Raw genomic sequence first — 23,146 nt, forward strand, 5'->3', positions numbered from 1 at the left:
ACTAAGCCGATTTCATACTTCTGTTTCTTGGGGAAACACCTGTTATTTTATTAAAGGAACTTCACCACGAAGTATCTATACGGATAAAAGAGGACCGGTCAGTGCACTAAAGTGTTACGCGTACCTAACTGGTCACTGTGAGTTAGTCCTTAAAGGTGATACTTCTCTTGGTAACTGCGAGCCTTAAGCCTATCCTTAATCGTACTAATGCTACTGTTACGAACCGCTAACTGGTTACGGTGAGTAAGGTCCTTAAAGGGTGATACTTCTCTTGGAATACTGCGAGCCTCAAGTATAGTCCGCAACCATACCAACGCCGCGCAGGGCCTTAGATGGACTCGGGTCTTTAGGGTACTTATAAGGTGTAACAGCTAGGGCGCCGATTAAGTCAGTCACTTAGGGATCAGAGATCTCTAAGTAAGCTCCTAAGATCGTTAAGGTATTTAGCTTTATAGTTGAACTGTGAATCGGTACTTAAGTAACAATGGTGCGATTGATCACGAAGAACTAGATATATGATAGTGAACGAGTGTCCTTATATACCTAGTCCTTCTTATCACTCGATAAGTCCGGAACTTATCGCTAATATCTTCCGGTCTTAGTGACTACAGCTGGGACCACCATTACTCGAAACCTCAGACCACCATTAAGGTCACGTGTAGGCCCGTAACTGTTTTGGGACTAGTTCTAATAAGGGTCCCACCTCTCAGATTCTCCACTTAGCTTACCTTACCTTACTACCTCCCCCTATATTTCTAAGTCCACGAATATAGTGTTTTTACCTATTTTTTTACCTCTCTAAACCTCCTTCTTAACTAGGAAGTATCTAGTTCCCTTTCCCCCGAATCCTCGATTAATAAGCGGTAGTAAGATAGCGAAAGTTAAGAAAAATATAAGTTAACTAGTTCTGAACTTATTCTTCTATTTCTTCTCTATTATCCTAGTCCCGATAAAGAAGGGAGTAGATAGTATTATACTTATACGCGAGCCATTAGTCGGGATTAGTCTAGGCGTCTATTGTTGAAAACTAGTTAGTAACGAGCTAGTAACTAGTTTTAGTAGGGTGTAAACAGATTTTAGTTTGTGTGACAAGATAACGATAGAGCTCGGTTAACTATTAGAATCTAATGGTGGTCTGACCTCCCAACACGTGACCAACACGTGACTACACGTGACCTTTATGGTGGTCGGAGGTTTCGAGTAATGGTGGTCCGAGCTACCGTCTGCGGTCTTATCACTAGTGAGTCCTGGCTTATCACTAATAAGTCGTCACGTGTCCGAGCGGTGTATCTCCGCTCTCCTAGCGGTTCTACTAATTAGATATATACTAAATAGATTAGTACTAAAGTAGCTCCTCTATTTATAGGATAGTTATTATAAAAGTAAACTATGAATAAGACTAAAGATAGTATCTAAGTAATAATATATAATTAATCACGAAGAACTAGATATATATATAATAGAGGCTATTCTTTATATATCTAGTTCTTTTTATTAGTATTTTATACAAACCTTAGAATTAAACTTAAGATAGACTAATAATTTATAGATCTAGAATAGAAATAGAGGGCTTTTATATAAATTAATATAATAAAATAAAGAAAAAAGGAACTCTATAAGTTTCTTAGCGAATTTAAATAAAACTTTATAGCTATAGAAGGTCTAAACTAAGATAACTCCTAGAAATAAGCTCTTTTAGAGATAGCTATTAATATTAATCTATTTAAAGGGATAATAAGGCTATTCGCGAGCTTATATAAAGAATACTAAAATAATCTATTCTATATAGACCTAGACAGACCCGCGGATAACCTATATAGGTCGATCTGTGGGTTAGTCTATAGGCGGGTCGTGGGTCAGACCTCTTGACCTGTGGGCGGGTCAAGATTTTTTTGATCTATCCTATAGGTTAATAGGTTAACCTATTTAATCTATTTAGATAGATACTTTATTAATTATATAACTTTTATAAATTATATTATTTTTAGCTATATTTTTAGGTATTATATTTATTTTAGTTAAATAATTTTTTATAGTAATTAGGAGAATAATTCTTAAAAAGTAATTCTAAAGAATATTATTTTAAATATTAATTAATTTTAATTTTAAAGCTTATAATTATTAAGTATTTATAGGTATTTATAAACCTTACTAGAAATCTATAGGAGGCTATAATTATCTTTATAATTATTTCTTGATTTTTCTTACTATAATTAGTAAGATATATTAACTATAATTATTAGATCTATAGTATCCTTCTTTTTATTATTACTAATTAGTATAATCTCTTTATAAATCTTTTAGATCTCTTTTTTTTTATATAATTTCTAACTTATCCTACTCCCGAAGCTCTTAAATAAATATAAGCTACTTCTCCTTAATTTCAAATTTAGTAATATATATAAATATTATTAGATCCTATATAATAGATATATTTAGCGTCCCTTATTAATAATAATAAATATTATATATAGAATTAAATAATTATTTAATATTAATACTAGTAGCTAGAATTAAAAAGAGATTATAGGCGAGGCTTATAAATATAGGAAATTTATACTAATAATCCTTCTAGAACTAATAAAATAGGATTAAGATAATACCTAGATAAAAAACGGATTATAATAATTAATATAATATTTAGATAGATTAGAACTAATATCTTTATTAAAACTAGGATTCTAAGATAGGCCTTAAAACCCTAGTTTTAATAGGGGTAGAAAGATAGAAACTTAATAGATTAGAACTAGGGTTTTAAGCGATTACTTAGAACCCTAGTTTTAATAAAGATATATATAGAAATTTACCTCTTTTAATATACTATATTACCTTAGACTAGGAGTTTAAGGTAGAAGAATCGGTTATTAAAAATATATTAAACTTATTAATTTAATAAGACTATTTTATTTTAGATAGTAATTAAGAGCTTAGAATATTACTAGTTTAGTAACTTAGAAACCGACCTTTAAGACTTCGCTAATATTAAGTGTTATAATCTATCTAAAGATAGTCTTAGTCTTTAGTTTAAAAAAATTTAATCTTATACTAAAAGATTAAGATAGTACTAATTATATAGATATTATTAAGCTCTTTATTATCTATTATAGAGTAATACTTATAGAGTTTACTTTTAGCTAATTTAAGGGCTTAATATATTTATTATTTCTATCTAATCTTCTTTTTACTAAGCTATTTAATTAATCTCTTAAAATAATTAAATAGTTTATTATAGATAGCAAAGATAGTATAAATAGTAATATCCTTTATTTTTAAGAGGATTATAGTAAATTAGAAAAATAGCTAGATAATATTAAATAGATAGTCGATCTAACGCTATTTATCTATATTAATTTTAAGATAAGGATAATTATATTTAGAGTAAAATCGATTAAAGACTAGTTATAATTACTTTATATATTAGAGTATTAAAAAGATTAAATTCTATCTAGTTCGGATATCTTAAATTAGAACTAATCGAGGGTAATCAGGCTAAAGACTAAAAAAGGACTCTTAATATTAAAGGCTTATATTAATAAAGATTGTAAGGTTTTTAATCTAAAATATAAAATAGATTAGTATTTTAATTAATAAATAAGGAGTATAGATATATATCTTTATAAGAGTTATCGTAATATCTTATTTTTATACTTTTCGATAGATATATTAGATATATTCCTCGGACTAAATAGTCTTAGTTACCTTATTCTAAAGATTCGTTTTTATCTAGCTAAGTAGTTACTTTAAACTTAACTAAATTATATATATAATATATAGAACCCGAATAATTATTATCTTAGAGTTAATATCTAATAATTAAATAGAATCTTAGATACTTAAAATAAAGATAGAGTTATTTAATATATTATTAATTATTACTATAAATACTTAGTCTTCGATCTAATATTTCTAGAGGATATTAAAGAGGGTTATACTAAGATTCTATCTAGAGTATATACTAGAAATAAGTTCGAAGCTAAATAAAACCTCTCGATAATTCTAGTCTATATTAATAAAATAGCTAAAGATAGCTATAAATATTTATTAAAATAACGATATCTAATAGTTAAAATTAATAAAGAGTTTAGCCTTAGATAAAAACTTCTAAAGTAAATCTTTTTATTAATCTTAGATTATTTCCTAGATTTAATACTATATAATTTAATAGGAAAGGAAATTAGGGATAAATAATAATAATTAGATTATTTAAAAAAAGGCTTAGAATTTAGGATACTCAATAGTTTAAAAAAGAAGCTATAAGATAGTTATTATAGTAATTAATTATTATTTCTATAACTCTTAAATAACTAGCTAGGCTATTTAAAGAGAGTTCTTAGCCTAAGAAAGATTAGCCTATAAATTAAATAATAGTTATATAATATACTATATATTCTATAAGATATTAGATTATTAAATATTTAGTAATATTTTAGTCTTTCTAATATATACTCCGATTCTAGTAGTATTAGAGACTTATTATCCTATTCTTAGTATAGACTAGATAGTCTATAATCTTACTATATTACTTATATAAGAGTTTTGGCTCTTCTATTACTAAATATATAACTTAATCAAAATACGACTATATATTAATCTATTATAGACCCTTCTAGTTTATCTTTTTTATAATATTATAAAAACCACTAATTTAGGTATTAAGCCACTAGTTTAAAAACTCTACTTTATTTATACTATTAAAAATTACCTAGATCTTTTTCCGATTATTAGATCGTTTTAATATTAGTAGTATAATAAAAAGAAGGCTTTACTTAGTTTACTAGCTTTTTAGTGGTTCTAAGAGGATATCGAGAAGTTAATTAGAATAGAAAATAGATAACTTAAACCTCTTACTCTTAATAAGAGAGGGAGGGTATAAAGTAGATAATTAAGATATAGAAGAGATATAGTAATAGTATATTAAAATAAAAGACTTAAGATATAGAAAAATAATCTAAAATAAATTATTATAGATTTAGGGGAATATATAGATCTAATACTTATTTTTTATTAGTAGATAGGATTTAGCACTATCCTAGTACTAAATTTTATAACTAATCAGAAGATACTCTACTAATATATATAAAGCTTATTAGATAGTAAGAAATAGATTAATAGGTTAACCTATAGACTAACCTATTAATCTAAATAATTAAATAAGAGTAATACCCTAAGACTTTTATTTTTATCCCCTAAAAATTTTAACTTAACTAGCTAATCTTTTTACGTAGGTATATTAGAACCAGGGCTATAAATAAACGCGTAGATAGATTAAAACCAGGGTTTTAAGTAATCGCGTAGATAGATTAAAACCCTAGTTCTAATAGAGATAGAAAGACTACTATAAAAAGGTATATATTTTATTATATCTAGTAAAAAGGGGATTATATAACCCTTTTATAGCAAGAGACTTAAGATATAGAAAAATAATCTAAAGTAAATTATTATAGATTTAAGGGAATATATAGGTCTAATACTTATTTTTTATTAGTAGATAGGATTTAGCACTATTCTAGTACTAAATTTTATAACTAATTAGAATAGGCTCTACTAATATATATAAAGTTTATTAGATAGTAAGAAATAGATTAACAGATTAACCTATAGACTAACCCGTTAACCTAAATAATTAGATAAGAGTAATACCCTAAGATTTTTCTTTTTATCCCTAAAAAATTTCAACTTAACTAGCTAATATTATTATTTTATATAAATTCAGAAAAAATATTTAAAATAATTCTTTTATATAAATAAGACTATAATATACTTATATATTAATAAAGAAATATTAGATATTAGATTTATATCTATTTTATTATTTCTAATATATATAGTTTATTTATATAAAAAATAGAAGTACTACTATAGACTTTAAATATATATTTTTAGGTTTAGTATAAGAAATAGTTAACTAATATCTTCTTTCGCCTATATCTATCTATTATAAAATATAATTCTTACCTTAAAGTATTAAATTAATAAATTAATATATTATATATTCTAAATATATTATTACTATATAATATTCTTTTTATAAAGAGTTAGAATTATAAGTTATATTAGAATAAAAATAGTATTTAATAATAGTATATTATTAAAAAAGGTAAATAAATTATCTATCCTAATTAAGAAATTTATACTAAAATAGGTCAAAAATAGGTTAACCTATTAACCCATAGATTAACCTATAGGCAGATCAGGATTTTATTGACCCGATCTATAGATCGTGGGTTTGGGTCATGGGTCAAGATCTTTGACCCATGGGACGGGTCTGTCCATGTCTAATTCTATATTAATAATAATCTCTAATAAATTAATAGATTATTAAAAAAGAGGAACTATTTAATATCTCTTTAGATCTTATGCTACTAATTATTTAATAAATAAATAGACTAAGAGTCTATCTCTATTAGAATTGTGTTATTTAAAATATAGATCGCCTTTTTCTATATAAACCCTAATTAAAATTAGGAGAAAGTGAAATAGGTTAATAAATAAGAGTTATAGAGATATTATATAATAAAAGTTTATTTATAATATAGAGAGAAAAGATATTAGATTATTTCTTATATATTAAAATTAGTTATCTATTTAGCCTAGATCGCCGCGGTAACTCTAGAAAAGGATATAAATCCTAAAAAAAATAAAATAAAGTTAGAGAAAAGAGTAACCTTTATATAAAAATATATATAAAAAAGTAAAGGAACTTTAAATAAATTAGATTAAGATTAGAAAAGATTTAAAATATTATATATAGACTCTTTTTTTTCTATTATCTCTATAATCCTAGAGTAATATACTATAGTCTAAACCTTAGTTAATTATAGCTATTTTTTATATAGTATAATTAGCTAAAGATTTATTTAAGAATAAGATTTTTTTATTTTTAATATCCTTTCTAGAGTCCTAAAAAAAATAAAAAGAAAAAGACTAATTTCTTAAATTATATAATCTTTATTAAAGATTAGAGAGTATTTTAAATAATTTATCTTTCTTTATATTATTCTTAATAACCTTAGATATAATCTTATTTTTAGATTACTATAGTTTATTTAGAATAATATATAATTAGAACCTTATTAAGGATATCTCTATCTTTAATCTTTAGGAATATATATATAAAATAAGATTATTAAGCTATTTATAATATTAATAGTAGATATCGAAAAAACTTTAAAAATAAAAAAGAGGATTAACTATTATATAATACTATTTTTATAGTATATGGAGTTTTTCTCTCTTTTCGACCCTAAAAAAATAAATAAACTCCTATTTTATTAAAAAGCTAGAATCGACTACTAAATTAAACTTATATAATAAAAAAAAGGAATCTTTAATATTTTAGGGTCGTTTTTATAATATATTAAATAAAGAACTATTAATACTATAAAAAACCTTTATTAAGCTTTTAGATAAGAATTTTATCTAAATAAACTATTTATTAGTAATAATATTAATACTATTTATATAAAAACTAGAAGAAGGCCTTTAATTCTATATTAATTATTATATATCTAATATAATTATAAAGAAGGATTAATATCTTTTATTTTTAATCTATAAAATATTAAACTAAATTAGAAAAATAAGATAGTTTATAAAATTTAATATATCTATAATCTTCTATAAGATTTAGATCGCGGAAAGAGAAGAATAAAAAATAGTTTTTCATATAAGATATAGTCTCTACAAATAGCTTATTATATTATTTAGTCTTATAAATATATTAAGTATCTTCTAGAAATATATTAATAATATACTCCGCGAATTCCTTAATAACTTTTATTTAGTTTATCTGAATAATATACTAATTTATATTAATAGTAATTTAAACTGTTTTCGACTCCGACTGTACTGTTTCAGACAGCTTTCGAAACAGCAGCACCCCACTCAGAAATGCCCTTTACAATCGAGTCAGGGTCTTAGTTCATCGACCTTCGAGCTTACCTCTTGCGGTTCAGATTGAGATGGGGTTTTCAGGTCCCGACATGGACATTGTAGGCAGTGAGAAGGAGGGAGCAGTCTGGATCAAGTTTGATTGACTTTATGAGCTTTACAGACATCAACCAGGTGCCTGGCGACCTGGCCACGGTCGTTCTCCCCCAGGAGAGGGCGCATGGAAATGCCGTTCACGTTGCGCACGTGATGCAGGTCCAGGGTGTGTACATCGTTCCCATGACCAGCAGAGCGGGACTCGCTGGCCGAGTGGGTTTCCGCTCGACCGTCGTTGGCATACTCGCACTTGCTGTCCGCGGCCGTGCTGGAGCAGTGCATCGTGAACTGATTCCGAGAGGAGGAGCTTGCCGCCATGAGGCCGGGCTTGCCAGAGATAGGCCTCAGGGTCGAGAGGCCCTTCGGTCTCCGGCTCGATGTGACTCGAATCGATGGCAAATTGGATGTGAGACTCCGCGCTGTGGGACGCCGCGTTGGCGTCCACAGAGCGGGCAATCAGCCCCAGGAAGAGCCCCGAGACCCAACGGAGCTTCATTATCAACAGAAGCATGAAATAAAGATAGAGCTGTCTGGAGGGAGGCAGCGCCGGTGGGCCGGCCAGGGTAGAAACACCAGGCGGGGGTCTCAGCGTGGCCACCCCCAGCACCACACGAACAACGCTCGCACAGGCCAGGACATGATGCAGAAGATTTTGAATCCCTTCAGCAGAGATCGTGACGTAGGTGGTTTAGCTGAAGTGGTTCCATCGGTCCCATTGTTGGGCGCTGACGATGTCCTCCGCCAGCCATCCAAGATTGCGATCTGCGCAGCGTCTTTGCGCAGGGCCCACTGGGATCCCCTAGGAACCAACCAGCCCAAAGGCATTATTATCTCCCCGATCATGGTTCACATTGCAGACCCGCGGTTTTAGCGGGGGATCTGACGCGGCACCGGGAGGGCCGTTCCCCGACGTGGGACGTCCCGACGTGGGACGTCCCGCATCCATCGAAAAGAACCGCCATGCAGACGGGACATGCATGCGGGATATCCATGCAGAGGATGAAAACTGACACACCATGTGAGCGACTCATACCGAGAGGAAAATATTCGCGGAGGTGTGTAGTCTTACCAGCAACGCGACGGCCGACATCGTCAGTAAGTCCAGGTCCAGGAGTTCCCATGTGGGCCCCCGGGGTCAGACACATGCTCGCCGGTCGGACGTCGATTATCGGAATATGAGCCATCTCCGACATCTTCCGGCCGTGCACTCCTCTCGACTCCAGGGGCAGAGTTGAAAAGCGCTGCAGGACTCCTCATCACGCTCCAGTCTGGGTTCTTGCTCCGGGCTCTCAGCTCCTTTCATCTGACGATGATCTCACAGTGGACCCTTTCTCCTGCCCTGAGAGGAGTTTGAATGCTCGATCGAGATTCCTGCATGGCGACGACTCCACTGTGCTGGGACTAGCAGGCAACCAGGCGCCTATCTGCGGAGCCACGCTTCCTCAGATGAACCACTGCAAAGCCAATAATGCGGGGACTGGGGGCCATTGCACCGCGATCTGCCAAAGTCGGCTGCAGAAATCATATCGCCTCCTGTGTTACATCCACTCGGACATGCATCCTCCTATGCGAGTTTCAGTTATTAGCAATATCGCAACGCATGGCGCTGATTGGCCTGGGCCGTGATGGTCCATCACGGACGGAGACGTCGATGATATCGTGTCTCCCAGCTGAATTCGCACGGATGGCAGTGCTGGCAGCTGGTGGCGATTAGAAACACATGCGTGGAGCTGAAAGCGAAGGACAACAAACGTACCTTTCGCTTTAAGGACGTGCCCCAAGTCGAGTGCACCGGCGGAGTGACCAAAGACATCGACCACAAGCCCATCGGTAACGTCAAAAGACGGCAAATGCGTTTGTGAGCAACCAGCGGCCCGGACTTGCGCCCCGATCATATCTACTGACCCTTCAACAGCCAAAAATGGGGATGCCGCCGTCTTCTTCCCCCTCGACTACTGCGATTTGTATGATCCGTCTTTGGGCTCGTACGTTTTCAGACATGTCGCGGGCAGCAGCAATCATGCGGGAGAGGTTCTTATCGGTAACGACACTATTCCCATCGGACTTGAAATTGGTTCTAAAGCTGTCTGGAATGGTAAGGACTGGGACGTGTTGAAGAAATAGATGCATATTCATGTTCAAGTTTCTTCTATGGAGTTGTCACATCGGACTTTCTTAAGATGTGAAGTGAATATATTGCTCTTATTATCATGCTTTCTTTCTTTTTCTTAGCGACAATTCCGTAACAGCACTTCTGTCTAGCTTATTTTGCTCATACCTAGGCAAACCTTCATAAATTGAAGTTTTGTCGAAGTTTTCACAGCGTGAAGGGAACAGTTCCCCCCCCCCCTGAACACTCCGGCGCGCAATTCGAGAGTTCATAACTACAGTAAATGTGATTCATATCCCCTCTCCTTTGTTGGAAATCGCGAGGACCCCTATCTGGCTCTGTTTATGAAGAGATTCTATACCGACGCACTCACCGATACATAGCTCCCACTGAATAACGCCCAAAAGGCACTCAATTTCGAATTTCTCACGGATTTCAATGCCTTTGAAAAATTATCCTACTCTGCACCCTCGCATCCTAGTACAGACTTGCTAGGTGCAGCCAAAGAAGAATTATCTAAGGAATATCTTAAGCTTAAGAATAAACACAGACCCCGATAGTCCTTTACCAAGATCAAATACTAACTGGATGAGATTAATATTACTGGTCATGAGCCTAACCCGACCGGCAATATCAAGCTCCTAGTACATATCGACCGCAAGATTGGTGGTCTATTCGAAGGAAAGGCAGATGTACGACTTACCAAAGTGGGCTACTTCGTTGAAGGCCCCTCGACAGATTCCAACATACTCAATATTACTCTAACTCATGATATCGCTGAAATGATATCCAACGAGAGCGGAATTCTATATAAATTCTCGCATCCGAAGCAGATCGTCGCGTTTAGCTATCACACCAAGAAATTTGATATTGGCGACTCGGGTGGCACTATTGAGGAGAAACAGGAAATCGACGGGTATGCTCTCGTGGGGCCATTTACGAGCTGGTGAATTGATATCCGGAAAAGCAATAATAAGGGACTCGGCGGTGGCATCACAAATACTTGGTTAAAGTTTGATGGAGAGGCGAGGCCTGTAGTTGCCTCTGAAGGAGTGTCCGTATTGAGCGTTGTATACATATCTCCCTTTTCTAATCCTAATCTTACCCTGTGGACCCTGTTGGTATTGGAAAGAAATAATTGCAATGTTTTATCTCGAGAGAATATTCAAATAGGAAGACACCAACGGACATCGAGATTTACAGGGGAGTCCGCTAATACGAAAACGCCAAACACCATCTCTACACAATCTTCTACCAAAAGCACCCTAAACCAAGCCTCCCGTACGCTTCTTGCATTGCTGAGCACAGTGAGAAGCGTCGTCAGCAATTAAATGTAGATGCTCCCAAATACCTACATCATCATAGGTCATTGTCTTGGTTGTTCCTCTATTCATTCTGAAATGACTGGTGGTTGACGCATTCATAGTACCCAAAACATGCGTGTTTAGTATAAATTGGATATTATGGGATCCGGGGACGCGAAGCAAGCACCACACATACAGCATGTTCAACCCAAGATATCAGAAAGTTCTTAACCCTGAATCATGAGAGTTGACTGCAGTGGGTTCCAGAATTTGCGAGCAACCGCAAAGATGTAATCAACCATTCCTTGGACTTGCTTACCACCATCAACGTCCATATCGCAGTCTTTCTTGTGTTCCACTTCCTTATCCTCCTCATCAATCTGGTAATCATCTTCGGTGAAATGGCCCAAGGTGAAGTCCAGTTCGACCTTAACAGTCGCAGCCTTGCTAGGAACGCCAGCGGAGTTCATGACAAAAAGCATGTAGTATCCGGGGAGAACAACACCGGGGTCCGGGTAGATCTTGACTTTGCAGTATTTGTCACCGTCCTCAGTATCATCGCACGTGTAATCATCAAGCGGCACCCGTCTCTGGTCGGTGTTGACAGTATGCGAGACAGTGCCGAGACGGACCAGAGATGCGTTCCGGATATCAGCGTCTGCGAAGAAACGAAGAGTTTTGCCTACAGTGACCTTGTCGCTTCTGTTATCCACGGTGGGGGTCTTCGGCTGGGTTGCTGGCGTTCCGTCTTTGTTGTATAGGTAGGGGGGCCGGAAGATCTGAGCGTCGTAGTGGTTGACGGTGCAGTTACCACAAAGGCCGCCACCTCCGTTGAGCACGGTAGCGTCAGGGAGGAGAATAGACAGACTGTGGTAGACACGAGCGACGTTGTTCCTCTGTAGGGGAACGAAAACGTCTTGGTCCGGATAGTAAATTTCCGGGGTCAATTGGATATCCCTTTCGGCCTCGTTAAAGGGTTGGCCCCAGATCTCGCCGCCAGCGATGAAGACAGATCCATCAGGAAGAACAACAGAGGTGTGGAAGACACGCTGATAATACATGCCGCCAGGTTTGTTCTCGCTCTTACTTCCGTTCAAACCGGCCACGTGCACCTTAGGCTTCTTGTAGGGCTCGCCGATACTGATGATGTGGGCATTTCGGGTACCGAAAGAACCGTCGTAGCGCGCCTGGCCTCCAAAGGTGAGGATTTTACCCCGAACAGCATCGAACATGACGTTATTCCCAGACATTGAGTCTTGGTCTTCAAGGCGAGGACCGGCAGATACATAGCTGCCTCCCTTTGTGCGGGTGTTGAACCAGTGCATCTCCTCGCTGGGACCGGCATGGAAGACACTGCCGTTCTTCCAGCCGAACAGCCATGCGTGATTATCGGCCCGGAGCGGGTTATCGTCAGTTTCGATGATCTCACGCGGAAGGTTGTAGAGCCTATTCCAGGTGCGCTTCCAGGGATCGTAGAGCTCTCCGTCCTTGGAGTTATACGGCCCTCCGCTCCACGAACCACCAATGGCAAAGATCCGCCCATCGGAGAGGGTAGTAGTGGAATGGTATCCACGGTGGAGAACCATGCTCTCACCGCTCTCCCAGCCAGTGCCGTTGAAGATGCTGGTTTTGTCCGAGTCGGCGCCACCAGACACGACAATTCGTCCGTCAAAGTCCATGGAGATTCCAGGACAGAACATATCGTGCTCGTTGTTGGCAACACTGGCCTGGAAAATTTCCTCATCAATAGGATCCCAGGAAGTTGTGAAGGTTTCGCCACCAGGGGAATCAAAGAATTGATTGTCAGCCCAAGCGGACCAGAGGATGATATCGCCGTTTTTCACACGGTTAACTGCAGTGTGGGCCCCTGCTACAGGGACAATGGGCAAGTCGAGAGTTGGGCCCCAGGTACCTTTGGATGGGTCCCGGGGGATAATGAAGTCGACGGCATAGATGGCGATGTCGACAATGCTGGTCCACGTTTCCGAGTACTTGGTATCGGTAGATTTGCCGAGAGGCGATTCACTCTTCGCAACGAGCTTCACGTATTTGGCAACTTCCGGTTCGAAGACAGCGAGCTTCACGCTCTTCTTCCAGCCCCAGAGCCCGTAGGCGACTCTTTTCCAATCGCGTTTATCCTTGCTAAGATAAACGTCGTGCTTGGCAACCTGTCCACGGGCATCCTTGTCCATGAGAGGCAGCATGCTGAGACCGTTCACTTTCTGCTCCGAGCCAAGATCGATGATGATCGAGTTATTCTGCGGTTCGGCGCCGGAGCTGGATTCGCTGCGCCAGTACGTGTGGACCTGGCCGTCCAACACATTCTTGCACTGATTGTCATAACTTTTCTGACTAGAGCACTCCACGACGAAGTTGGTCTGGTCGAGGCGCCTGCCACCCCGAGGCTTTGCTTGCCAGCAGTATTTCTCGGGGTCAATGGCACCGTACGTGGGAACAACGACATCCTTCGAATCCGTTGCAAAATTCGACGGAATATGGGAAGAGGCGGAGGCATCAACGTAGTTGACGGCAGCCCCGAGAAGGAGTCCGGAGGCCCATTGGAGCTTCATCGTTGAAGACAGTTGGCTATTTGAGGCGTTCTGGTGTCCAGAGAAGATAGTCAGAAAGAAAAGATTCCCGGGGTGGCCTGGAGAGGAAATATCAGAGCCGGATTGGGTGATTTCCTGGCACGGACAATCGGCATCGTGACGAAACTAGGCGATTGCACAGGACAGGGCTCTATCCGAGCTGAAACTCGCATCCAGCCAGCCACCTGTTGATCGGTGCCACTTCGCGGGTGAACTGGGCCAACGACGTCCACTCCTGGCCACTATCTTGAACCACATAGATTGTCACCGCGGGCGTAGCTGTGGGCCCGTGATCAATCACATAAGCTTCAGTCTCCATCTATCTCCATATATTTTGGTTCGCGGAGCCGATCAGAGACTCGCCGCCCGTTCCCAACGAACCCATTTGCCGATCACGGTCAGCACTGTCGTCGACGTGGCCCCTCCGTGGGCCGGGATGTCTCGGCCCGCAGCCGCCAGAACCATGGTACGTCGGCTGACATTTGCAGCATCAACATCGACTCTGTACATCGACGATGGCGGGAGCAGCGTGATTCCGTACTCCCATTGTGCGGATGATGACATCTGTTTCGAGCAATCGGGATGAATCTGAGTGCAGGGGCCGGCGATGTCCCAAGATCTTTGCCGGGGCCCATGTGGAGCCTGCTTCACTGACGGTCTCCACTACCACTCCAGCTGGGAAGGTTTCCTGCACAAACTACTGTATATAGTCTGCATCGGCGAGGGAAAAGTGGATGACACGGGAGAGCTGGGGCGAGGGATTGACTTGCTGACTACTTCGGAGAACCAATTAACTACGTATGTTATTCGGAAATCAGGACCTTTTGATAGAGATCATCACTTCCAATAACAACTCGTGATAACAAAGCTTCAAACTCGCCTCTGATCGTTCCGTTTGGACAAATCACGCCATGCATGATGATGTCGTACGATGTCATTTCGTGACTTCCGCTTCTTTGTATTCTGCAATTTTCAACTATTTGAAACAAAGGTACCTGATTGGTGGTGAAGTTGGTTGTTAATCACAGCATGGCGGGTGGGATTTCTATAAGAAGCCCCCCATCCTTTTCAGATATTGAAACTGCGTGGACAACTTAAGTTTGCCAGTTGAAGTGAAAAATTTTTCTCTTTTTCCACACTGAGCTTCATCATGAGAATGGATAAGAAAAAGGAGGTTAACATTCAAAATATTCAGGGCAGCATTTGGTAAGTAGATATCGGAATAATACCTTCGAACCCTAGATGTCAATGCTGACAATAGGTGCACTCAGGCCCCGTCTGCCAAAGTACTATGAAACGTTCTTGTTTTTTAAGATTAAGGACGAAGACACATTCAAAACACACCTCAGAAGCTTTGCTGACAAGGTCACCACCGGTGCGCAATGCAAGGCATACTTTGTGGAGACGGACGACCTCCCTCAAGCCACACCGGGCAAGCCACGGAAGGACACGCCTCCAGAACAGCGCAAACCATTCGAAGCTGTGAACATTTCCTTCAGCTACAAGGGGATCGAAAAGGTGAGAAATCAGCTCCAATCAAAACCGACGTAATGCCTTTCTCCCCACCCACGGTAATACTAACGTCGAAACTTACAGCTCGTTATGCAACGCCGGGATGATAAGCTTATCGATGAACTGCACATGCGGGGCATGTATAAGGACAGGACCGGTGAAGGTCCCGATATTTCCGAGCTTTTGGCTCCTGAGTACAAACCTCCCGAAGGCCACCGTGACGATAATGATGACTGGAGAGTCGATGGGCTGCTTATTGTCACCGCTCAGACCAAAGACAAACTGGAAGAAAAGATAAAGGAAGTTGAAACCGCCTTCAATGTCGACACTGCGTCCGCCAGCGTCGGGATTGCTTTTCGGAAGGAGGGGAATCTCCGAAATGCAGATGGGAAAGCCGAGAAAGCCCAGGGTGGCACGGTCAGTCTGCATGGCAAAGAACAGTCAGTAATATCCAGTATTTTCATTTTTTTCTTTATTTTCATCCATTTTTCCTGAAGGGATTGAAGTACGCCTCGCATCTAACATTTGACCACTCGCTCAGCTTTGGATTCGAGGATGAAATATCTCAGCCTCAGATCAGAGGCCTCGACCCCACGCCCAAAAAAGGTGAACAGAGGATTATTCCCCCAGGGTAAGAAAGAATCAACTGTCTTTGGACAACGGTATTTGCTGATGGGGTTTGAAGTTGGATCTTCACTGGTCTGGATGGTGATCATGCGAAACAACCACGCTGGGCCACGGAAGGCAGTTTTCTGGCTTTCCGTGAGATCGAGGAAAAGGTTCCCGAGTTCCACAAGTACGATATCATCCCATTCGTCTCGATGAGCTAAAACCACAGGGCTTATATATCTGTCCAGGTTCGTGCGAGAGAGTTCGCAGAAAATACCATCCTTTGACGATGGTACGGGTGAGAAGCTTGCAGCCTATTTGATGGGAAGATGGAAAAATGGTATGTGACTTATATTCCTCCATCTATGGGGGTTTATGTATTGGCTGCAGGGGACTAACAGGCCTGATCATTCGTAGGCTCCCCGATTGAGCTTGACCCTGATGGCACTAAGCCGGAATACGTCTTCGCAAACAACTTCGATTACAAGAAAGGACATACCCTGTGGAAGAACACAAAGTGTCCCTTCGCAGCTCACATTCGCAAGATGCGTCCTCGTTCAGACCTCTATGTAGGAAACAAGAACACGGATGACGCGGATCCTGCCGAAGTTGCTGTTAACCACGCGGAGACAAACTCCAACGTCATACTTCGCCGTAGTATCACGTTTGGACCAGAAGTCGATGAAGTGGAAGAAGCGCAAGAGACGAAAAAGAAGCGCGGCATCTACTTCCTCTGCTACCAGAGTAACTTTCGCAATGGATTCAACCAGCTGGTGACCCGTAAGTCTTTCCTTCCCCAGTTCACAACCTCCCAGCCAGACAAGGTCAACTAATAATGTTTCTCTTCCCCTTCCTTTCAGGCTGGGCAAGCAACAAAACCTTTGCTCCCAACACGGGTATCAAGGGAGGCCCTGGTATTGATCCGATCATTAGCGATAGAAATCGACCCGACCGTTCGGAGGGTTATTTCAGTATCTACCAGAAGCCTGACGATCCAGATCCCTACAAGCTCCAATTCCAGTTTGCGTCATGGACTGATCAGCGAGGCGGTGAATATTTCTTCACCCCGTCTATCGAGGCATTGAAGACCAAGCTCTCGGAGGAGTAACTGTGACATTCCCTTTTCCGTTATGGTGCAAAGTACATATAGGATACATTTGTTTTTAGGAATGAGATTTTTACGTTTCTGTTGGAGAATGCTTGTACTGAAAATTATGCGCCAATTTCGGGCCGAAAAATTGGCTGATGCACGAGTGCTGGCGCCCACTGAAGCAAGCACAATGATCTGGGATGCAGGTGACATTACCGCCCGCTCATCCATAAACTTTATTACGGTCGACGGTCGCATAAACCGAGCGCTTACAGACGACTTGTCATTAGAAGCTGGTAAAGTGGCTACCCATTAACGTAACCCGTAAGCGAGCGGCCACCCCGCCAGAAATCGCGTTCCCGACGCGTACCCTCTCTCTTCAGTCACCCACTATGCCACTGAATAAGCCTTCGAATCTGGCTTATCCGAATACCGTTGTTGATAGGGCTAGAGATAATCCTTAAGACTCTTACGGTATCTCTCGCGCTAGTCATTATCCCAGTCCTTTGTTAAGAAGAATTGAAGCTTTTGCTATAGCGAAATGATTGTGCCAAGAGCGTAGGGATCGCTATAAATATCATCAATTATACTATAATATTGTGAAAGCTTCGCCTTCGCTACCCGAAGAGCAGTTAGCATTCTCTACTTCTATAGAACCTTCTTTCGTTTAAGCTATCGAATTGATTTTTCAAGATAATCAAAGAGCTTATTATAGATACTAGAGACCAGATGAATGCTGACGTCTTTGGTCTGAGATAGAAGAGTCGTGAATTTGAAGAAGGGTTAGGTAATATAGAGAAGATATTCAATTTGTCGCCACTCTTTGTTTAGTACAAAATGATCTTGATGGTACTATAAACAGAACGCATCAATTGTTGATTGGAGGCGCTTTGCACGTCGAAGCATTAGGTATATTGAATTCTAGCGAGTCTTGACATCTTAGATTAGTACAAGTTTTAGTTTGTTAAATCTACGACGCTAAGGGCTATATAATATAACCTCGATAAGGGCGTTAGATAGGGCGATAAAGCGGAGTATCGAGTCTGAAAGAAGGCAACTAAGGGGACTTCGTGATAAAAGAAATAAACGGGAAATTAATAACCTTTAAGATACCCTTAATAATAGAAGACAAGCGAGATAGCTCTATAACAGGATATACTATAGCTTTTTAGGGAAAAATATTATTAGTATACAACACGATATAGTAGAGAGCTGGATGTTACGACCCCTGCAGTCGCTAGTTAAATAAGGGACTTAGTTACCGGTGGGCCACCGAGAGCCAACCAAGCGAACAGTCACGTGGAATAAGGTGTAGGAAACGGCCACCAAGTATCTAGAGCTTCCTTGGATTATATAATTACTACCGGAAACTCGTACTATAATACTTAAAATATATAGTAGGACTCTATCGATTTACTAAAAAGAGAGAAATATTAAATAGAATAATATAATAGAGAAAATATTCTAAGATCTTAAGAATCTATATACTAAAGATAGGATTATAAAAGTCTTTAATTATAAATAACTATATATTCTAGAAACTAATATATTAGATTATATATTAGGAGTATAGTTACTCTAATCTAACGAAAAGAATATACTATAACTAGTTACATTTTAGTCTAGAAAGATATCAGGGGTTGAATTGACGCCTGATTTGGTGATTTTGCCGGCATCTTTGGCGGCGTTTGATATCGTAGTTCTGCAGTGGTTGTGGCTGGCCTCTTCGGTGTTGTTTTGGAGGCCGTTTCGGTTCGCATTTTGGATACCGCGCTTTGCCCCAATATCTAATTCGCAGACTGTTCAATCATCTTATGTGGGTAATATACCCATGGAATCAATGCGTCGGATTCGCTGAATCAATCCCTTCTCTTCTACATCATTCAACGCTTTGTGACCGTTGTGGTTGGCGAATCGAGATGGACGGCCCGCTATGCGGGCGCGTAGCCAGGGGGGAAAACGCCCTATTCCCGCGCCAAAGTAGCTATATTGGGCTTCTTCTGCTGCTTGGCGGCTTCACATTTTTGGAATACGGCTCTTTTCATCTATTTGTGTATCAGCCCTATTGGGTGGAAAATAGAGATTTTTAGTAGTATATGTACGTTCGTGTGGGAAAATACGCTGGTGTAGGGAGCACCTGTACAGCCAGGCGTGGGGCGGCGAAGGGCACGGTTAATTCTATTCGTCGAAGTCAAAAAAACCCTTCGCGCCGAACGTAAGCGGTTACAAAGTCCTCACAATTGGTTATTGGAAAAAGATAGGTGGTAGATCCGCATAATGGGGCCCCGATAGAAGATCAAAACAAGAGGTCATAGTGAGGTAACATAAGGATATCCCAGTAAGGTCAAACTGTGAGAATAACCACTTTAAATGCACTTAGCCGCCCACTTTCTTAATGAAGTAATGATTGAACTGTCTCATCGTTTGTAAAACGGCGCCTCGTCTAACCAGATAACATTAGCTAGTAGGTGGTACGTATGTCGAGTCCAGATTCGATTCCAGATTTTCCTACGTGTAATTTTTTGATGGCCACTTTATTCTTGGAAATTCATTCGAAGTAAGCCAATCAAGTAATAGATCTGGAGCCTCTTAAAATAGATGAAACGCTCCAACCCCGCACAAGTTTCGCCGTATATGGTCTCATTGACTCCCCTGATCAGTATAATATATAGTCCAAATCGCCTGATTTCCTGCCGGAGGAGGGTCACCAATTCAAGAGTGAGGATGAAGTACATATAGCATGTTTTGGTGTTCTATATACTAGTAAAAACACTTATGGCTTCAAATTTCAACAGGTGGATAGATATTCTGCAAAATTCTTTGGCATGTTTGTTCCGAGTTCCAGATATAATGACCGGACAAGGAATAAACAGTTCTTGCCGCGCGCTAACAGTGCCTCAGAGTAAGCAGGGATAAATTAATGCGAAATCCTAATTGCCGTCGAAATGGAATGTGAGGGGTAGCGAACTTAGGCTCCACGTAGTATTATAAGAGGCCCGATATATCGCATTTGTGTTTGTAAATTACTATCCAGCTTTTATATTCTTATAGGCATATACAACCTCCTCGAACCCTCTCAGCGTTATGGGAAAGGCTAGCAAAAAGCCCTCAAGGCCTTCATCGTCGGTACACCGGATAGTAAACTATCCGGATTTACTAGTGGTGAGCATACATTGTATAGCGATACCGATTTTCGATTGGATAATCAAGGGTACAACCATAGAATACAAACTTTTCCTCTCCTATCCTAGTGAAGCCTAGTTTGATGTGCTTATTTTTCCCTTGTCTAAGTTTAGACCAGCTAATTTTGTTCTGTCTCTAGCTCACCACCGGTGATCCTCAATACTACAACCTGCATGTTCAAATCAACAACCAGACAACCATTTCCACGTTGCAGCGAGAGAAGGGGGCGACCATCGCAAACACGCTAGTCCCCACCGATGGGTCATGGACCCCCGAGCAAATCCGGCTGGCGCTTCGGGCCAATATGAAGATTTGATAACGGGAATCCTAGGCCAAGTATACATGGCTTGGCCGGAAGAGGGCGGACATCGAAGGGATACATGCGGCTTACTTTTGGGGTGTTTCCAGTGGATTGGAAAGCGGCGAGATAGAGAGAAGAGAGATATTAGGAATAAAGAAATAGAAGTGAAGGACACTCCTTTACCTGACAGAGAATTGTTATATACTTTATGTATATACGCAAGTTTCAATGTTCTGAAACCTGTCACAACATTACATCCAGGTCGCTCGGCGATGAGGTCTGAACAACTAGAATGGCATACGCGCTTCTTTAAAGTTAATATCGCATTTTTACTGCGACTGTAAAGTTTGCTTTTTTTCAGAGACAGAGAATTGGATCCTTCACTCCGCCCCCGGCCCAGATAGGAGTTTTCACGAATGGTCTTGACCTAGTCCGAAAGGTAGTAATCAGCTATACGTTTGTCCAATCGACACTATCGGCCTGTAAAAGTATAGTCTAGCATCAATCAGGTCTACCAAGTATTGAAATTGGAGTCAAGTTGAAGAGTGTAAGTGCGTTTCTCGAACAGAGCAGGCATTTCTTTATTTAGCACATATAGTTCTTACTCCCATTAGGCTGCTTTGAAAAGTTTAATCCTCATCAATTCTATCGCGCAGGCTCCGATGATTGTCCACCCCAGCAGTAAGGTCATTAATCCATGCACGTATATGCCGGGCAACAAACTCATTATCGCAATTTTGCACTGCAATGTCGAAATCTCTTTGACGTTGGCTCTTGTGGAAAACCTCCACCCATCCCGGTTCCAGGCTTTTCATTCTATCAATAAACACATCACGAAGGAGAGTAACCTCATACTCCCATAGGTGTTCCCAGTAGAGATCGGAGGCTTCTCCGCTCGCTTCGAGTTCATATCGTCGTAGATCAGGCTTGAGGCTTCGCGGTGGCCCTTTCAAGAATGCAGGGTAATAGCAGGCATTCCATAAAGGGAGTGCTGAAACACATTCCCAGTCTAAAATAGCTGCTAGCTCTCCGTTATCATGAACGAGAATATTTCGGCTAGAGAGGTCGTCATGAACCAGGATTGAAGGCTCCGGATTGTCTCCATTTGGTGGAAAGAAAGATGGAAGCAGGGTTTTCAGTTTTCCAATGATTTCCAATGTTCTTCTTGCATCATCTGCATCATCTTCATCATCGCTCTCAAGATCGCTAGATGGTAAATTGTCTAGTACCGACTGACAGTCTTTCTCGCTAAAAGAAAGACGTGATGTAATCCAGTCGCTACTAGACGTAAATGGCCCTCGATGAACATCCTGAAGGATGTGCGACCCCCAAAAGAAGTGCATAGAAACAATTCTGCCCACATCTGGTAATCCTGCAGGCATATGTTCCTTTTCAGATACAGGTGATTTATTAGAACATGCTGGGTTTCCAGCAGGCCAGGTCGCTTCAGACAGTCCGGAACCATTGAGAGTAGATGCTGTCCTATAGAGATTTCCAATTCCCTGGAGTTGGTTCTGAAAAAGACAGCTAGAGTAGGCCGCAAACTCTTCAACCAGACTTTTTTTTGCAGAAAATGATAGAGAGCGCCACAGCTCTTTCAAGGGTCTTCCAGGCATTCTGGTCATGATGATCCATTCAAATCCGATAGGATTTTCTCGTGAAGATTGATAAGTGATGACTCGAGGAATAGGGATATTTGCGGTACGGGATACCCAGTCCACTGTTGAGACTTCACTCATAGTTTTATAGTACGGATCAACAGGCAACGAGACTCGCATAACAAAGACCTCATTATCTATTTTCACGTCATAGAGTTTGTTCAAGGCGCCCTCGGCGAGGAAGGTCACCTGGATCGTGCGCGATGGTAGTAGCGACTGTATTGTCTGCTCGATGACCTGAGGATCGGGCTCCACCGTCCACTGAGGTTCAAGATTAAAGGTTCTTTGAACCCAGGCAAGGCCCGGTGGCTGTACCTCCAGCGATTTCATTTCTGTCGTGATGTAAGGGAGTTATGTTGTCCGCCGTGGATTTCGGTATTAAGATTCTGTGGTTTAAGTTAAAGTCGAGAGAAACGCGCTAAAGGACATGTGAGCGGGGGACATATCGGGCCGGAATAACTATGACCCAGCAGGGAGGAAACACAGAAACAAGAGAAGAGGGACCCTTCAGAAAGGCAGAGAGTAAGGGAAGTAGAGTATTTGGAAGTACTGCTACTACCTAGCAGCATAGATATACCGCCTCTCGGAATATAGGTCACGTAGAAGGGTGCAAGGTGAGAGTTGGTATAGATGTCTAGGCCGACCTGACCGCCCACTACTATCGACTAAGATACTGCGATCGGCGAGATCCCCACCAATCAGAGGCTGACTTAGTGCTTCTACAATGTAGCCAAATATGTTGTCTATTTAGCTCGTAATTCAGCAGAATTTTAGACTAGACTGTGTAACAATTCTTGGAGAAAAG

At 40.0% G+C, this 23,146-nt stretch overlaps 8 protein-coding genes across 8 annotated transcripts; 3 read left to right on the forward strand and 5 right to left on the reverse strand.

Moving 5' to 3' along the window:
* Positions 1-8,022: 8,022 nt before the first annotated feature.
* NUU61_004528 (galactose oxidase precursor) lies at positions 8,023-8,268 on the reverse strand (the record flags this gene model as incomplete). Its single annotated transcript, XM_056655110.1, has 1 exon — positions 8,023-8,268. One exon carries the CDS (start codon positions 8,266-8,268, stop codon positions 8,023-8,025), a length of 246 nt encoding a protein of 81 aa, XP_056513137.1.
* Positions 8,269-8,302: 34 nt separating this feature from the next.
* NUU61_004529 (uncharacterized protein) lies at positions 8,303-8,857 on the forward strand (the record flags this gene model as incomplete). The annotated part of the gene is made up of 1 exon (XM_056655111.1): positions 8,303-8,857. One exon carries the CDS (start codon positions 8,303-8,305, stop codon positions 8,855-8,857), a length of 555 nt encoding a protein of 184 aa, XP_056513138.1.
* Positions 8,858-9,561: 704 nt separating this feature from the next.
* On the reverse strand, positions 9,562-10,122 carry NUU61_004530 (uncharacterized protein; the record flags this gene model as incomplete). Its single annotated transcript, XM_056655112.1, has 3 exons — positions 9,562-9,686; positions 9,743-9,938; positions 9,976-10,122. 3 exons carry the CDS (start codon positions 10,120-10,122, stop codon positions 9,562-9,564), a joined length of 468 nt encoding a protein of 155 aa, XP_056513139.1.
* Positions 10,123-11,627: 1,505 nt separating this feature from the next.
* Positions 11,628-13,970, reverse strand: NUU61_004531 (putative galactose oxidase; the record flags this gene model as incomplete). Its single annotated transcript, XM_056655113.1, has 1 exon — positions 11,628-13,970. One exon carries the CDS (start codon positions 13,968-13,970, stop codon positions 11,628-11,630), a length of 2,343 nt encoding a protein of 780 aa, XP_056513140.1.
* Positions 13,971-14,139: 169 nt separating this feature from the next.
* Positions 14,140-14,552, reverse strand: NUU61_004532 (uncharacterized protein; the record flags this gene model as incomplete). The annotated part of the gene is made up of 2 exons (XM_056655114.1): positions 14,140-14,307; positions 14,370-14,552. 2 exons carry the CDS (start codon positions 14,550-14,552, stop codon positions 14,140-14,142), a joined length of 351 nt encoding a protein of 116 aa, XP_056513141.1.
* Positions 14,553-15,138: 586 nt separating this feature from the next.
* Positions 15,139-17,217, forward strand: NUU61_004533 (Dyp-type peroxidase; the record flags this gene model as incomplete). The annotated part of the gene is made up of 8 exons (XM_056655115.1): positions 15,139-15,194; positions 15,260-15,506; positions 15,585-15,940; positions 16,042-16,131; positions 16,186-16,296; positions 16,358-16,449; positions 16,527-16,889; positions 16,970-17,217. The coding sequence occupies 8 exons, from the start codon at positions 15,139-15,141 to the stop codon at positions 17,215-17,217; spliced, it is 1,563 nt and encodes a 520-aa protein (XP_056513142.1).
* A 3,066-nt stretch (positions 17,218-20,283) lies between these two features.
* NUU61_004534 (uncharacterized protein) lies at positions 20,284-20,698 on the forward strand (the record flags this gene model as incomplete). The annotated part of the gene is made up of 2 exons (XM_056655116.1): positions 20,284-20,337; positions 20,522-20,698. 2 exons carry the CDS (start codon positions 20,284-20,286, stop codon positions 20,696-20,698), a joined length of 231 nt encoding a protein of 76 aa, XP_056513143.1.
* Positions 20,699-21,312: 614 nt separating this feature from the next.
* NUU61_004535 (phosphotransferase family protein) lies at positions 21,313-22,671 on the reverse strand (the record flags this gene model as incomplete). The annotated part of the gene is made up of 1 exon (XM_056655117.1): positions 21,313-22,671. The coding sequence occupies one exon, from the start codon at positions 22,669-22,671 to the stop codon at positions 21,313-21,315; it is 1,359 nt and encodes a 452-aa protein (XP_056513144.1).
* Between the last annotated feature and the right edge of the window lie 475 nt (positions 22,672-23,146).

Source organism: Penicillium alfredii, assembly GCF_028826965.1.
Source record: "Penicillium alfredii strain IBT 34128 chromosome Unknown utg000005l_segment0_segment0, whole genome shotgun sequence".
Taxonomy (NCBI): domain Eukaryota; kingdom Fungi; phylum Ascomycota; class Eurotiomycetes; order Eurotiales; family Aspergillaceae; genus Penicillium; species Penicillium alfredii.